Here is a 14,786-nt window from a genome sequence, read left to right as displayed (position 1 = left end):
TCTTCTAATCAGATCGGATTATATACAAAAATATCTACAACGAATGAGATCTATATACTTTGAAGAAACTTGCACAGTTGTTTACAGACGACGCATGGACGATGCATCGAATGTGTCGCTCGAGTGAACGACCAGTTAAATTCGATCTTATTTTTGATCAGAAGGGGACAATGGCGCCAGATTGTCACGTAGCCAACGAAACCAAATCGACTAAATCATCCTCCTCTTTATTTCTTATTTATTTTCTATTTAGTCTCACACAAAGAATAAGATTTTTGTTCAACGAACCGATCACTCTTTGTACGTTGATTCGATCCGTACACGCAAGCTCCTTTCCTCTCCGTGAGTTTCGATGGCAATCGCGTGAGTTAAAGCGTAACGCGCGTTATCGGCCTTCGAGACGTACGCGTACGTGCTCGATAATAGCGTTCTAGCGTATTAGCGAGTATGAGAACGAGCGAACGATACCCGACTACGGCGTAGAATTACGCTTGCGACGTGTTTGTCGTTTCTCGCGGTTGAACCCTTTCTTTTCTTCTCGCCAGGGTTACGAAGGATTTTCTAGGACGTTAGGTCGTTGTCGTGACCTATGCCGTTACGCCGTATGAAAGAAAAGTAAGAGTCTTTGGTCGTCTTTAGAATGTAATAACGTAGATAACAGCGTATTCCATTGTATTTACTTTATCAAATTATTTTATGGAGAAACGTCCATTTTTTTCTTTCTTTCGTTTCTTTTTTCTTTCCCTTTAGAAATCATTAGGCAATCAAATTTTTTGTCGTTCCTTCGGAGTTTGGAATCTTAAATTACTGACCGGACGATAAAAGTTCTCGATCGAATCTTAAGTGAGTTCAAAAAAAAGAAGGAGAAAGAAAGTGAGAAAGAGATAAAAGAGGCAAATATACACCTGCCAAAGGTATGAGAGAGACAGAGAGAGAGAGAGAGAGAGAGAGAGAGAGAGAACATTATTCCATCGTAAATGAATACCTTTACTTAGCACGTTATCGAACCTTGTAATTGACCAAATTACCGATAGAGAGAATCGCCGGTACCGAACCCTGGGAAAATCAGGACTTTACTCTCGTAGCTTTCTCGGCTGAACGAGAAGCGACAAAGTGCTTGACCCGGCAACTCGTAGACAAGGACGACGATAAAGGTAATGGATCTTCTATTAGGGACCGAAAGGGTCGAATACTTTGTTCGAACGCTTCTGACTCTGAACGAGAGCCAACGTAAAGTTACTCTATCCCTCCCATTCGTTCGTAACGGGCATCGGGTTAAGTGGCTCTTAAATGAATTGTGAATTAATCAAATCGTAACATCGTAAATTTACTCTCAAAATATTCCAAGTGAAACTTTGGCGATCCAATTGGGACCATCGTCAAATAGAATTTTTCAACTATTCGTATTACTGAAGATACTTCAATTTATTTCGAAGTACATCGGAAGGATCGAGAATTCGATGTATCGATTAAAAAAAAAAAAGAAAATAGAAGGAAAAAGAAAAAATCAAATAATATCATTAACGTCCTATTGTTTTCCAGAATTCTATCAACTTTGATGTCAGCTATCGTGTAGCACGAAGCACTTGTCAGATAGAATACCGTGAAAATTTCGTAAACGATGCTTTTAACGTTCACCGAGTTTCAATCGATTCTTCCCTCTAATCACGTTCTATCCACTTTAATGTTACTCTCATAGACTCGAGATATTTCCTACGAAAAAGTGCCAATATTGAAAAAGAAAAGTGACGTGGGAAAGAGTTTATTTCGAGTGCCGAGAGTCTTGCGTCATACAGAGGAGACGATTCAAAGAAAGATTTTCTTGAGATTAGAACTGGCATGAATTAACCATAAGTCGTCACGTTTGACGTTCGTGCAAATGATACTCGATTTCCGTGCAAACTACGTTTTGCGTGCGCTTCCGACAACCGAGGAACGATTAAAGCGACCATAAAGACGATTATGAAGAAAAAAGAAAAAAGAAGAAGACACGCAGGATTATAAAAGTGGATGTATCGAAGAGACACAATCAAGATCCTCTCTCTCTCTCTCTCTCCATCCCTCTCTTCTAAGAAAAACATTGATTACACGGTTAAAAGAGTTTAATTGCTGGGTGTCCCCTCGCGTTTCTGCCTCTCGAACAAAGTGCAGAGAATCGAGTAAAATCGAAGAGGATCGAGTAGGGGCGGCGTGCACGCTAAAATCTTTCCTCTGTTCGCTCGTTATTCATATTAGCACACGTACCGTGCGCGATTTACAATGTTTGCCAGTCCATGGCGTAGGTCGAGAATGAGTGAGTGAATAAGAGAAAAAAAGAAAGAGAGAGAGAGAGAGAGACATCGTCACATTCTCGACGTACTCCCACCTGCTATCTTCGTCATCGAGGTCGTAACGAGGAAAACCTGCCTTTTCTTTCTTTTATTTCATCTTCCTCCTTTTTTCTTCTTCTACTCTTTTTCTTCTTCATCTTCTTCTTCATCTTCTTCTTCCAAACGAAACGCCGTAAACATCATTGACCCGAATAAGATTCTGGTTAGCTGCTTCGTCGAGAGTCATCGGCTTTACTCGAAGCCATGAACGGAGAATCCATTACTCCTACCTTTTTCTTTTTCTTATGTTAGCCACCGGAAATTAGCGCCGCGATCGAGTTAGCTGGCCATCGATGATGACGACGTCGACGAGGAGCGTGCGCGTGCCGTTTGTTTGGCGGTAAACACGCTTTACGCCCGGAGATAAGAGCCGACCGGCCGTTAAAACGGAAAATATGCTTTGAAAGGTAGCGACTCGTGAAAGGCTCCGTGCGTTCATACATCGTCGCTGTCGTCGTTGTCGTCGACGTTATCGTTACCGTGTTCGCAGGGGATAATTCAGGTGCAATTCAGATCGATTTACATACATATGTATATATACGTATACATATCTTGTTTGGTACGAACGAACATCATTATATTCTACGATGGTTATCCATGTTTACGCGTAAATCCATGTCGCTGAAGTAGTATCGACGGGACATAAATCAACAATTTGATTGCATAAAAAGAGATCTATATTTCTGAAAATGTAGTTGACTATAGTCAAAAGATAGGGTAAGATCTTTGATACCCATGATGTGATCCGAAGAAAACTGATAGACAGTTCGATATACTTTGTTCAATAGTAATAACAATCGTATCCTTTTCGTCGATCGACGCAATTCGATCTCACTTTGTATCGTTATAAACGACGCAACGAGTTTTAGAAAGAAAACGATTGGAACTCTAGGTGTAAGGAAAGACTCGTACGAGTTAAAGAGATACAAAGAGAAGAAGAATCTAAAAATCAATTGGGAGAGGGAGAGAGATTGCCTAATCAATCGGTACTCATCCAGAAGGCATTTTAATTGCGCGTTTCGCTTATCTAAAATATGCCACCTTATCGTCAACGTATCGTCTGATTTTTCCAAGCGACAACCCAACTGCTAGCCGATAATCGAGCGAATTCTTTGGTCGAGTGTTTACTCGGACTCGAACGCCGGCAGCACTGAACGTTGTTACGCTGATCGGCAACGAGTCTTCCACCTCCTCCTACACAAAAGAGAAGAAGAGCGCCGGGCGCTCGCTTGGCTCGTGCACGTGCCCGATAGATAAATCATTGATAAATCGTGACGTTCTATCTTCGAAGCTCGAAATCGTCTATCATAGTTTCTAGGTCGTATCTTTAATATTCCCTTTTCAAATTTTCCTATCGTTCGATTTCCAATTAAACTTTACAATCAAGTCGTTTCTACATTATATCAATACGTTGTTACAAAGTTCTTTCTTTTTTTCTTTTTCTTTCTTTCTTTCTTTTTTTTTTTTTTTTTTAATACACGTACGTTACATATTCGACGTCTGTATTAATTTTATTAATAATCTCCCTCCTGTTTATCCCACCAGTCAAAAAAAGAAAGACGAAAAAACGACAACGATGGATTACGCAGACGATAATCCTGATCGATAGGACCAACTATGTTTCCCATGCAAAAGAAAGAGAAAACGAGAGAAAGAGAAGTTCTTACAAGGGGTGAGGGAAGCCTCAACGGGGCTCGTAAGCGAAACTCATCGTACCTTACGGTTGAGGGTACGCTCTCGACGATAGGGCTGCCTCCGGATGAATACGAACCGAGCAGGAATGAGAAGAAGGGTGAGATAGTGCTTTCGGTTCGCCGCACCATCAAAATACAAGCCGTGGAATCGCGCGTTAAATCCGTACGGCCCTTCTAACCGTTGAATTAGGACAGCCTGTCCGATGCCTTTTTTTTGCATCCCTAAGAAGAATCCCCTTTGGTAAAGTACGATCGAAAAGGGTCGGTCAAAAGTAAAGAACGAGAATGAGAATCACTGAACACACCGTGGGTACCGTTATGCAAGCGTCGAAAGTCAAGCTTTTCTCGTTTTTCTTCTAGGAAATAAGAATTTTATCCTATCCATTATTAAACGCACAAAAGGAAACGCGAAAAAGATTTTTCGTAAAGGTGGTGGGTAGCGTAAACTTACATTTGGTAGCGCGTTAGACGAGGTCGATCGTGAAGGGAGCGCGTGATCCGAAGCGGACGTCATCCCAGTGATCGTGTACCTCGAAGCTTCGTTTAACCGGGACTCCCAGGATCATTCACCAAGTTGCGGAGTCGCGTGCGCACTCGCGACCCACCACCGACACCACCAACAGCACCAACGAGCACCACTACCACCAACACGAGCCAGTGCTCGCCACGACGATGATCACCGGCGAGTAACATGCGATAAATATATAGAGATGACTCGACACGAGCATCTCTCCTTTTTTTCTCCCTTCGAAAGAGCAAGGCAAAAAGTGTCATCAAGTGTCCGAGTACCGTGGGGGCGACGATTTTGAGATCGTCCGATCATTCGATCCTCGGGGAATCATTCTAACCGGATCGATTTAGATCACGAGAGAATAAAGATGGTACTCTGATGATCTTCCGTTTCCAAGAGGGTGTTTTACACTCGACCGGTTCGAACTTTCACTCTCACTCTTTCCCTCTCTCTCTCTTTCTCTTTTTCTCTATCTTTCTATTTATATATATGTATCTATATAAGTATATAAATATATAAATATATAAATATATAAATATATATATATCTTTCTCTCTATTTATTGTTTTTTTTTTTGCGTTTGCTAGAAAACACACTCACGTGCTCAAAGTGAGACGCATCCAGGCGCGTTGCGTCAGCAGCGTCGACGCATTGCGTCGGGCTGGCCTGTGGGTTGCTGCTTTCAAATTCCACGCATCTAGCCACGCGTTTCCCGCTACTTCTTCTTCTTCTTCTTCTTCTTCTTCTTCTTCTTTCTCCGCTATCTCGTACACTCTCTTATCCTCACGAAAAGCTCTCACTTCCTCCTATCTTTTCACACACTCACCAACAAATTTCCACAAATTTCCACAAATATCCGATCCACTCTCTCCCTCTCCCTCTCTTTTCTCTTTCTTTCTCTCCGTCTCTCTCTCTCTCTTTCTCTCTCTCTCTTTTCCTTTCTTTTTCCCTTTGCAAGCACTCTGAAAGAACGTTTTCTCTCTCTTTCTCTCTCTTTTTCTACGTAGCACCTCGACGAGCTTGCACCTCGCGAATCACCGAAGAATCAACACAAAATTCCGGCTTGCCTCTTGACTCGGATATTTATCCTCTCCGAGGATGCCGCCTTCTTTGAGGGTGGAAACGTCTTGACCCTCGGCGGAAAGCCATCGAAAACTTATTCAACGGCTCGACTGTAGAAACGAGACGACTGTTGAAAGATCGTAAAGCGGCGAGAAGAAGAGCGAGAAGAATGAGAAGATAGAAAAGAGAAATAAAGGAACACCTCACGATTAAATCTACTAGAAATATATCCACGTGCGTCGTCTAGGCCTTTGTAATTGTAAGAAAAGAGAACAAAAAAAAAAGGATGAAAATCGAATAATTAGTCGTATAAATTCGTATAAACACTGTTAGTGTTCTCGTTCGAAGTCGATCTCGGAGGGCGATCTCGAAGGGCGATCTCGGAGGGCGATCGACAATATCGGATCACCGCGCGGCGCGCTCGATGAAGAAGAAGAAACGGTATCGGCTTTGGGCCGTGAGACTCTGAGCGGCGCGAGTCAGCCCTACTAGCGTGTTGTTCGCTTCTCGCTTACCTGGCCGCCGCCGTTGCCCTGCTGCTGCCGCCGCTCGCCTAGACCGTACCCCCACCCCTCTCGTGCCACCCCTCCACTCGTATCGTACACGCGGCTGCCCCTCCATCCGGCTACTTCTCCTCCCACCCCACTCAACTCCGAGCTCCCTACCACGTTTCCACAACGCCCCCGCCACTGACGATCCTCAACCCTATTTGTTATACTTCTTCTTATGCTCTTATTTAATTCTTTTTTTATATATGTTTATATTTACATATGTATGTATATATGTATATGTATATTTTTATATACGTATATTTATATCTACTTATAGAAAATCTATTGATCTCTTCCCTTTGTTCTATTTACTTATTCCTTGATTAATAATCGTATGCCGTATAAAATGAATGATTGGTTCCACGCTAATCTCCTTGTCCTTTTCTTTCTTTTCTTCTTAAAAAAAAAAAAAAAAAAGAAAAAAGAAACAAAAATGTTTTAGAGGAGAAATATCAAGTGTTACATTGGCGAGAGCGAACGTATCGTAATTTTGCATCCAATGCAACTCGATACACTTTCACTCGATTGTATACTCTCATTGTCACACTCTCCACCGTCGTACTCTCGCTTGTCACTTGATCGTTAATTTCGAGATAGAGAAAGAGAGAAAGACATTCTGTGCCTTTCGCTTGCTGACTCTTTACGTTTTGTTATTTCTTTTTATTATTATTGTTATAATTATAATGATAATAATAATAATTATTTTTTTTTATTATTATTATAATTATAATAATAATTATTATTATCATTTCGAAGAGACACGAAGAGAAGAAAAGATACGCCTTTGGCGTTCGACTCTCGATAGCGATTCGATGACGAGCCGGCGGACGACTTGAATTGCGCAACTCCAAGTTGAGGCAAGGTTTGTTTTGCCGCAAGAGTCAACGCCACGATCGTTTTATTAATATATTTCAATGAACGTCGGTGTTACATCGTTCACATCGTAGGACCATCTCGAAAAACCAGACATTCGACCTTGATCCTTTCTCAGCGTTTTTCACCGTAATTAAAAATTGCAACGTAATCGTCGATCTCTCAAAACAGATGATCGGTTGTTCGTGAACGATAAAGAAACTCGTAATTTTTTTTCTTTTTGCTCGTTAAAAAACATTTCAAAGAGTAAAAATTTCTTTTTTCTCTCTTCAAATTACTTCCTCGATCTTTTCACCGTATATCAATTTGTAAAATATGTTATCCGAAGTTATTATTCTATTAACTAATGATCAAGCAAAATTTGAAAGTAAGCTTAGAGCGATTCATCTCGTTCGGGCTAATACGAGACACTGTTGACGAAACTTCGATGACGGTACTGGCTGAGCGTCTGCTCTGGCCAACAAACGAGATAATTAATTATCAATCGGGCCGCCCGGCTCGTTTATTATTCGCGACGCGCGTGCTTCCCACTAAACTATCCGTCGAGGTTCGATTTTTTTTTCTTTTTTCTTTTTCTGGATTTTTTTTTCTTTTTTTTTTTGCTCGCCACGCAACAATCACGCGGTACACGCGTTGCGTGTACGAATTTCTATAAATAAGCAGAAACATAATGGTCGTACGAAGGATGATCATTATTAGCGAACGTCATTACATTCTTGACGATAACTCGCGTTTGCGTTTTTCTTTTTTGTTTTTCTTCTTCCTTTTTTATACTTTCCTGCAAATGATTATTTTATAAATAATTTCTTATATATGTATATCATTTAAACAATGGATATATAATCGAAAAGATAGACGTGAATACACGAAGAAATTTAAATAAACGATCCTACAAAAAATCAAAGTCGAAAAGCGTAACTTTATTAATTAGGGTCTCTTAATTAATCCCTCCAACGCGAACGACCGATGAACAAGCGATAACAATAGGGGCCACTGTTTCACGAAAACCGGTCCTCATGTTCTCTTCCTTCCCGGGCTTTCGTTAAAATTCCGGCATCTTGTCGCCAAATCTCGGAGATCGAGCTACCTCTTGGAATGGGATTTTACTGCTGCGAGTACGAAAGAGAAAGAGAAAAAAAGGAAAAAGATAAAAACAGAGAGAAACAGAGAGACAGACAGACATACGAAGAGAGAAAGAGAGACAGAGAATTTGGCACCTAACGCAGGGCTTAGGCTCTTGGCACAGGGCCCTCCTGGATCGCGATTTAAGGCTCGAACCTTTACAAACGGCGTGCAAATTTCTTCTGGAATTCCAAACGTATACTTTTCTCGCGAGTAAACACGCCCATCGATTCTCTCGTTCCCGTCATCAGCCCATAGACATCGCTATAATTTCGAACTTCCACGTTTTTCCATCAAAAACAAAAAAGAAAAAGAGAGAGAGAGAGAGAGAGAGAGAGAGAGAAAAGAGAGACAGAAACATAAAAGAAAAGTTCGGCACGTTTGATCGACCATCTTCGAACGTATCGCTATCTTCGACGATCTGGGACACGAATGTCGGGCTACCTACACTTTGCGTTTTACATCGCTTCGTGCTTCGACCCTTTCCAGAATGAAAAAAAAAGAGAAGAGAATTCGGCAAAAAGGGTCCCGTTTTTGTGCAGGAAATCAGTAAAAACTCGAGGGTTACGCGCTTAATTATCGTCAAGGTGACAAGTGTTCGGTGCCATTCGCTTGCAGCAGTATTCGTTTCTTGCTGAAGACATTTCGATTTACCTGTGAAAATCGTAACGGTATAAATCGTAGAGATACGAAAGCAACGAACGTGTTCTCGAAATAAACGAAAATCTTCGTTCTTTAGAAACGATCGATTTTTAAAATCACTTGGATCATTTGCTCGCATCGATCGAGATAACGAAATCGTTTCGTAGAAGAAAAATAGAGAAGGCATTTTTAAACGGAACAAAGGTCGGTTAGAGAGGATCGATAGTCGTTCTCGTTCTCGTTCTTGTTCTCATTTTTTTCTATCTATCTTTAGGATACATTCGCATGACGAATCGTCCATTAAGATCTACCCAGATCTTTTTTTCGACGATGAAATTAATCGATGACAGGATTTTGAAATCCTTAAATCCTCTATTTTGTTATTTTCAAAGTTAACGTTGGGATCACGTAGTTCCCACGTTTTCAAGACACCGAACAAGAACGAGTAGTTTAAACGCTTCGTAGATCGATTTAATACGGCATACGGGCTCTCGTGTTATCTCTGCAAACCAAGCGCAATTACTAATTGCCGTTATAATATCACGGAACTCGGTGGACCGAGATATCGAAGGAATTCGTTTTCTACTGACGTTAAAAGCAAGCGCTTTTATTTTTATTTTTTTTTTTTTCGTTCCGACCGATTCGATCGAACGCACCGATAGTAGGAGTTCATTCGATATGAAGGAATATCGATAAATCGAGTTATATTTGAAATCAACGTAGAATGATCATCGACGGGGATAACAGACGAATAAAAAGAACGAAACGAATACGTTCGATGTAAAGAACATGAAAGAAAGAAAGAAAGAAAGAAAGGAAGGGAAAGAAAAAGAGGAAAAAAGAAAAATGAGCGAGCAAACGTCAGCAAGTTTTGCTTACCGACGATAAATCCTCGGTAAAATCGTTTCACGTAGCGAAGAAGGATCGTCCGACATATTGTCGAATTCTCTAGATCCTACATCGATCTTTTCCTTCGATCTAACTCGTAGATCTGCTCTGTAAGTACTTTCATTTTTTTTCTCGCATCAAAGTCCATTTTCTTGCAACGGATTTATATATGTATATATACTCGTATATATACGTACGTACGTTTGTATTTATATCGATAACCAGCGACTTCGATTGGGATTTAAACGATACTGAGATAAAGTCTTCGATAGAAATTCAAAGCGACTGATAAAAGGTCGCTTGCAAAATCAAGATAGTCGCCGATCGTTCGTAGGTAGGTAGATAAATTAAACTTACATAATCTTACACGAGCAATTCCCTCCTTTTTCGGGTTTTTATCGATTTATCGATGTATACGTTAATTTTCTTTCTTTTATATCCTTTTTTTTCTTTTTCATTTATACGCACTCTCGGCGAATTCCGACAGGGAGAGAGAAGAGAAAAAGGATTGAAAGAAAGAAAGAAGGAAAGAAAGAAAAACGAAGAGAAAGAAAAGAAAAGAAAAGAAAAAGAAGAAGAAGGAAAAATGAAAAAAAAAAGAAAGAATTTCAGCAGGCATCTCTCGTCGAAGTCGGCGCGTGGAAGTCACCGCGTTGCTTGGCTCCGCAGACCGCATTTAATCAGTTTGCGGTCGCGGTCCGCTCTCTTACGCCCTTTTAATACATTTCTCCCCTGGCATCTTCCCTCCTCGGACGACGCATCACGAACGTAACTCAACTCAGCGCGCACGCTTACGATTTGCAGACGACGCAACAGCCAGCTGCTTCTTTTCTTCGTCTATGCCAAGTAAGTACGAGGAATGCGATTCTTTTTCACTTTTATCCGGATCCCAAATTCTCTCTGATCTTTTTATTTCGCAATGACTACGTATTCCATTATTAAAGATAGACAGATAGATAGATAGATAGATAGAGAGAGAGAGAGAGAGAGAGAGAGAGAGAGAAAATCGACTCGTTTAAAAACATCAAATAAATTCTGAAGAACAAGGAATGTGATCCATATCGTAATATCCCGCCGCGTGTGGTCCATAAACACGAATATAATTTATAGAATACATTAATATAGCTGATTATGCGACATATTAATGAGAAATAAATTATATTAGTCAGAGAAAGAGAAAGAGAAAAAAAGATAGAGAGAGAGAGAGAAAGAGAGACGTTTAAAGTAATAGGACTTCGTTCTATTTTCATTCTTCGATTTTTTCCTCTTTCGTGGAATTCAACGTCGCACAGGAGGAAGGTGCCGGCAGTTTTTAAAAAGGTTTTACGCCTCCTTTTCGTCGGAAAAGAGAAAGAAGGGAAGAGAGAGGGTGGGCCGACCGGTAATTTGGTGGAATTAAATAATAGCGTCTCGTCCCATTAATGTAACGACTTGGTCGACGATGTCCCGCCGAATTCGTAAACGTTGGTGAAAGAGGGAAAGAAGAAGAGAGAGAGAGAGAGAGAGAAAAGAAAGAGAGAGAGAAGACGAAGACAGGTACAGCTTCTTCGCGTTTTATTTCATCGAGATATACCGGGAGGTTTACATATACCCTCGTCGTCTCGGAAGCTAAGAAAAGAAAGTGAAAAAGAAAGAGAGAGAGAGAGAGAGAGAGCAAAGAGAAAACACACCCCCGATTCTGTGTGGTCCTTCACGACTCATCGAATTATTACCTACGAGGATTTCATTTCGAGAAAGAGCTGTACTTTCGATTTCTTTTTAATCAAGAGAAAGAGCAAGAGAATTGTCCGAGAAAAGAATCTGATTTATCGTGTTTTTCGATGAGTAATTTACTCTTGGAAATAAATCTCGGATCGATCGTTTCGCGGTAAGCAAAGTACAGAGTTTGTTTTTCTTTTCGAGGTTATCTTTTTAATAGCTCGACAAAGAAAAAAGAAAAGGGAAAGGAAACAAAAAAGAAGATTAAAAGAAGGAGCGGACTATTAAAAGAGAAACGGCCTTCTCCAGCCGTGAAATCTTTTAAGTTCCGCCATGAAACAATACGGGAATGGTCCTACGAGTTAATAGCGCTTTTTATCGCTTTAATAAATACGATCGTAGCGTTTAGCAATAAAGATGTCCTTTCGAAGTAGTACAGACAGGGAATAATTACTCGATGGATCCGAGAATCGGCGGAGAACGAAGGAAGAAGAGAATGAAGACGTTTGATTGGAACATTTAAAAGCGACTTTTTATGTTTTTTTTTTCTTTCTTTCTTCCTTTTCGTCGAGATCCTTAATAAATCTTTTTCCCTTTCCCTTTCGAGTTCGTCGAATGTTTAGATAGAGATATGTAAGCTCGGTTAAACTTTTCTATTCTATATAACGAGGATGAAAGCAAAAAAATAAAGTACGGTCACACGATTTGTTCACACGAACTACAAGAAACATTCTTGTATTTAAAATATGTCCACCAGGAGATGGAAAGAAGACCCACCGCAGATTTGTGACATCACGACTATCCGCTGTAATAACATTCGCGCCTTTACAACAACAGTTCGACTCACTCACTCGCTCGCGAGGAGAGATCCACTCTGCAACAATAACACCGCATGTGTGGCCTCCGACATCGTACAGCGGTGCTCAAACTTTCCTTCCATCTTTCTCTTGTAAATATCTTAATCCTATCTAACGCGATACCGATAACTAATAATCCAATGAGCACGATTTTTCTCGCACCGAGCTCGCAACAACTTCGCGATCGCGTAATCATCGCACACTCGAAAGCCTATTCCTACATACGAGCGAAAACGTTCTAACTTACGACGGTAATATTTGCAAACAGGTAATAGAGGCGTTAGGACGGCGGCGCCTCGATAAGTGCCAGACTGTCCCCTGCTGTTCAAACTAAAGTCAACGTGTGAATGGATTTTCTGTTCGCAGAAAGCGCAGAAAGTTCCACAAGATTTCCATTGACTGACTCTTCGTTTCTTCCACTTCTTATTCTCTTGTGTGTATACCGCGAGACATCGATCATCGAACGACGTTCCACGTAGTTCAACGAGTACGAAGAACGAAGACAATACCGCACAGTTCTACGACTCTCCTCGTAGCGTGTCTATTGTGTCTAGCGATGGGAAACGTTTAAAGAACTAAGTACCTATTTCTTCGAGAAATCAAGAAGAAAAAAAAAAGAAAAAAAAAGGGAAAGAAAAGGAAAGAAAAGAAAAAAGAAAGAAGAAAAATGTGTACGATAATTAGCTTTGCAATTTATCGATATTCATGCGGGTCAACACGTGACATACGAATGTTAGAGACTTATCTTTGGACTCTACAAAATGGTCCTGACGTACACAATACGATAAATACATACATACGCAGATATCATCGTCGATTGAAAAACAAATTCGTGACATCTTGCATACTGCCCGATAAGATTGCAAACTCGCTCTCAAATCGTTTATCGCTCTATATTTATTGTCCTCGTAGGCGTACCTACCTGACCGGCACGATGTGTTCCGATTGACCGACGATACTTCCTTCTCATTTCCTTTTTTCTTCCTTTTTTCGAATAATCCTTAAATGGCACTTTATTATTATCCGATATCTATTAGACTCGGGGCTTCGATTATCGATAAAAAAAAAGAAGAAAAAAAAGGAAATACAAAAAGCGAGAGAGAAAAAAAAAGAAATGAATTTTGAGAACACCTGAGACACTTGACACGATAAGTCAAATATTCGAGAGATTATTCTTTTTGAGAAGACGTCGTTACCGAGAAGAAACGTGCTCGAAGAGAGAAAGCGCAGTATTTTCGAAGAGTAGCCGATCCGATGATCATTCTAACATCGACTGACGACCACGTGGTCACGACGACACGAAGGTTACACCACTTATCCACGTGTCCACGCGTACTCGTCCACGTGTCAAAGCAAACGGTACTTATATGTAAGTACTCACAAGCTTTCTTTCTATCTTTCTTTCTTTCTTTCTTTCTTTCTTTCTTTCTTTCTTTCTTTCTTACTCTTTCTCTATTTCTGTGTTCATCGAGGCAAAGTCGATTTATCGCTTACCCGATTTATTGCTGAACGTAAGCTCCTATACGAAGAATCGTTTAATTAAGGATTAGTACGATTCGAGTGTGTATAAAAGCCGTACGGACTCGTCCATGAGTTTTCAATGATAAAAGATGGATCTCGATGCCAGGGGCACGTCGAAGAACGCGTTCATTGATCGAGGCCGATCGGTGTCTCTATCTTAACACTTTATCAGGATATACCATAAAATCGATATCTTCTTTACCGATCCGATCCGATCCGCTCGCATCTCTATCGATGTCGTTCGCCTTTAAAATGCATCGTAATTCATATATTTCTTGTGTTTCAATGCTGAATTTAATATGCTATTAACGATATCGAAGGTAGATATACGCATACGTTCGTTATTTCCTTTTTTCTTTCTTTCTGTTTCCTCTCTCTCTTCTTTTTTCTCTTTTTTTTTTTTATTGATCATATGCATGCAAACAAAAGAGACTCTAATCTTATACCTACATATGTATTTACATGTATTTACATGTATACCTAATAGACTTGCACGTGAACGTCGACGTCAAAGGATCTCATACGACACGTGCTCGAAACATAAGGAAAACGTTTTAATAATAGTAAGACTAGAATTAACTCGAGCCAATGGTACCAAGACGAAGGTCAGATTAGAACAGACAATTCACAAGCGAGTCAATTATCGGCGATTATCGAGGATCTACACAGATGTTTCCAAGTATACGAGTATGGAATCAGAAGCTCCAACGTTTAAACAGAAGATACTACTTCCGGCGTCGCATCGGAATCAAGGCCTATTATCGCGACACACATCGAACAAATACACCGTGACAGCACGTTATGAACGCAACGGAAGAGTTTCATTGCGTGACGTGTTCGCGAGCTAATTTCGCAGCGTCGAACGGCCATGTTACTTAAGAGTAAGTAAGCAGCGTTAAGAAAGAATCATGCGGCAGCCGCATTTTTTCGATGACAATCATTATTTATTGTACGTATGTACATACTTGCCACCGCCCATTGCTACGCAATAAACGAGG

General features: G+C 40.5%; 1 protein-coding gene across 3 annotated transcripts in view; it reads right to left on the bottom strand.

Moving 5' to 3' along the window:
• LOC127064317 (fibroblast growth factor 17-like) overlaps window positions 1–14,786 on the bottom strand; it is a 97,319-nt gene that overhangs the window by 43,162 nt on the left and 39,371 nt on the right. The window contains exon 2 of one of the 3 annotated variants that reach the window (XM_050995252.1): window positions 5,175–5,746. The exons of 1 other annotated variant lie outside the window; for it this stretch is intronic. In XM_050995252.1, coding sequence (XP_050851209.1) covers window positions 5,175–5,194 — 20 coding nt within the window. In that variant the 5' untranslated portion in view covers window positions 5,195–5,746. Of the gene's footprint in view, window positions 1–5,174; window positions 6,166–14,786 lie in introns of those variants that run through there. One more of the 3 variants, XM_050995251.1, reaches the window with a different exon arrangement.

The sequence above is a fragment of the Vespula vulgaris genome, chromosome 5 (assembly GCF_905475345.1).
Source record: "Vespula vulgaris chromosome 5, iyVesVulg1.1, whole genome shotgun sequence".
Taxonomy (NCBI): domain Eukaryota; kingdom Metazoa; phylum Arthropoda; class Insecta; order Hymenoptera; family Vespidae; genus Vespula; species Vespula vulgaris.
This window is presented reverse-complemented; position numbering and strand designations above follow the sequence as displayed.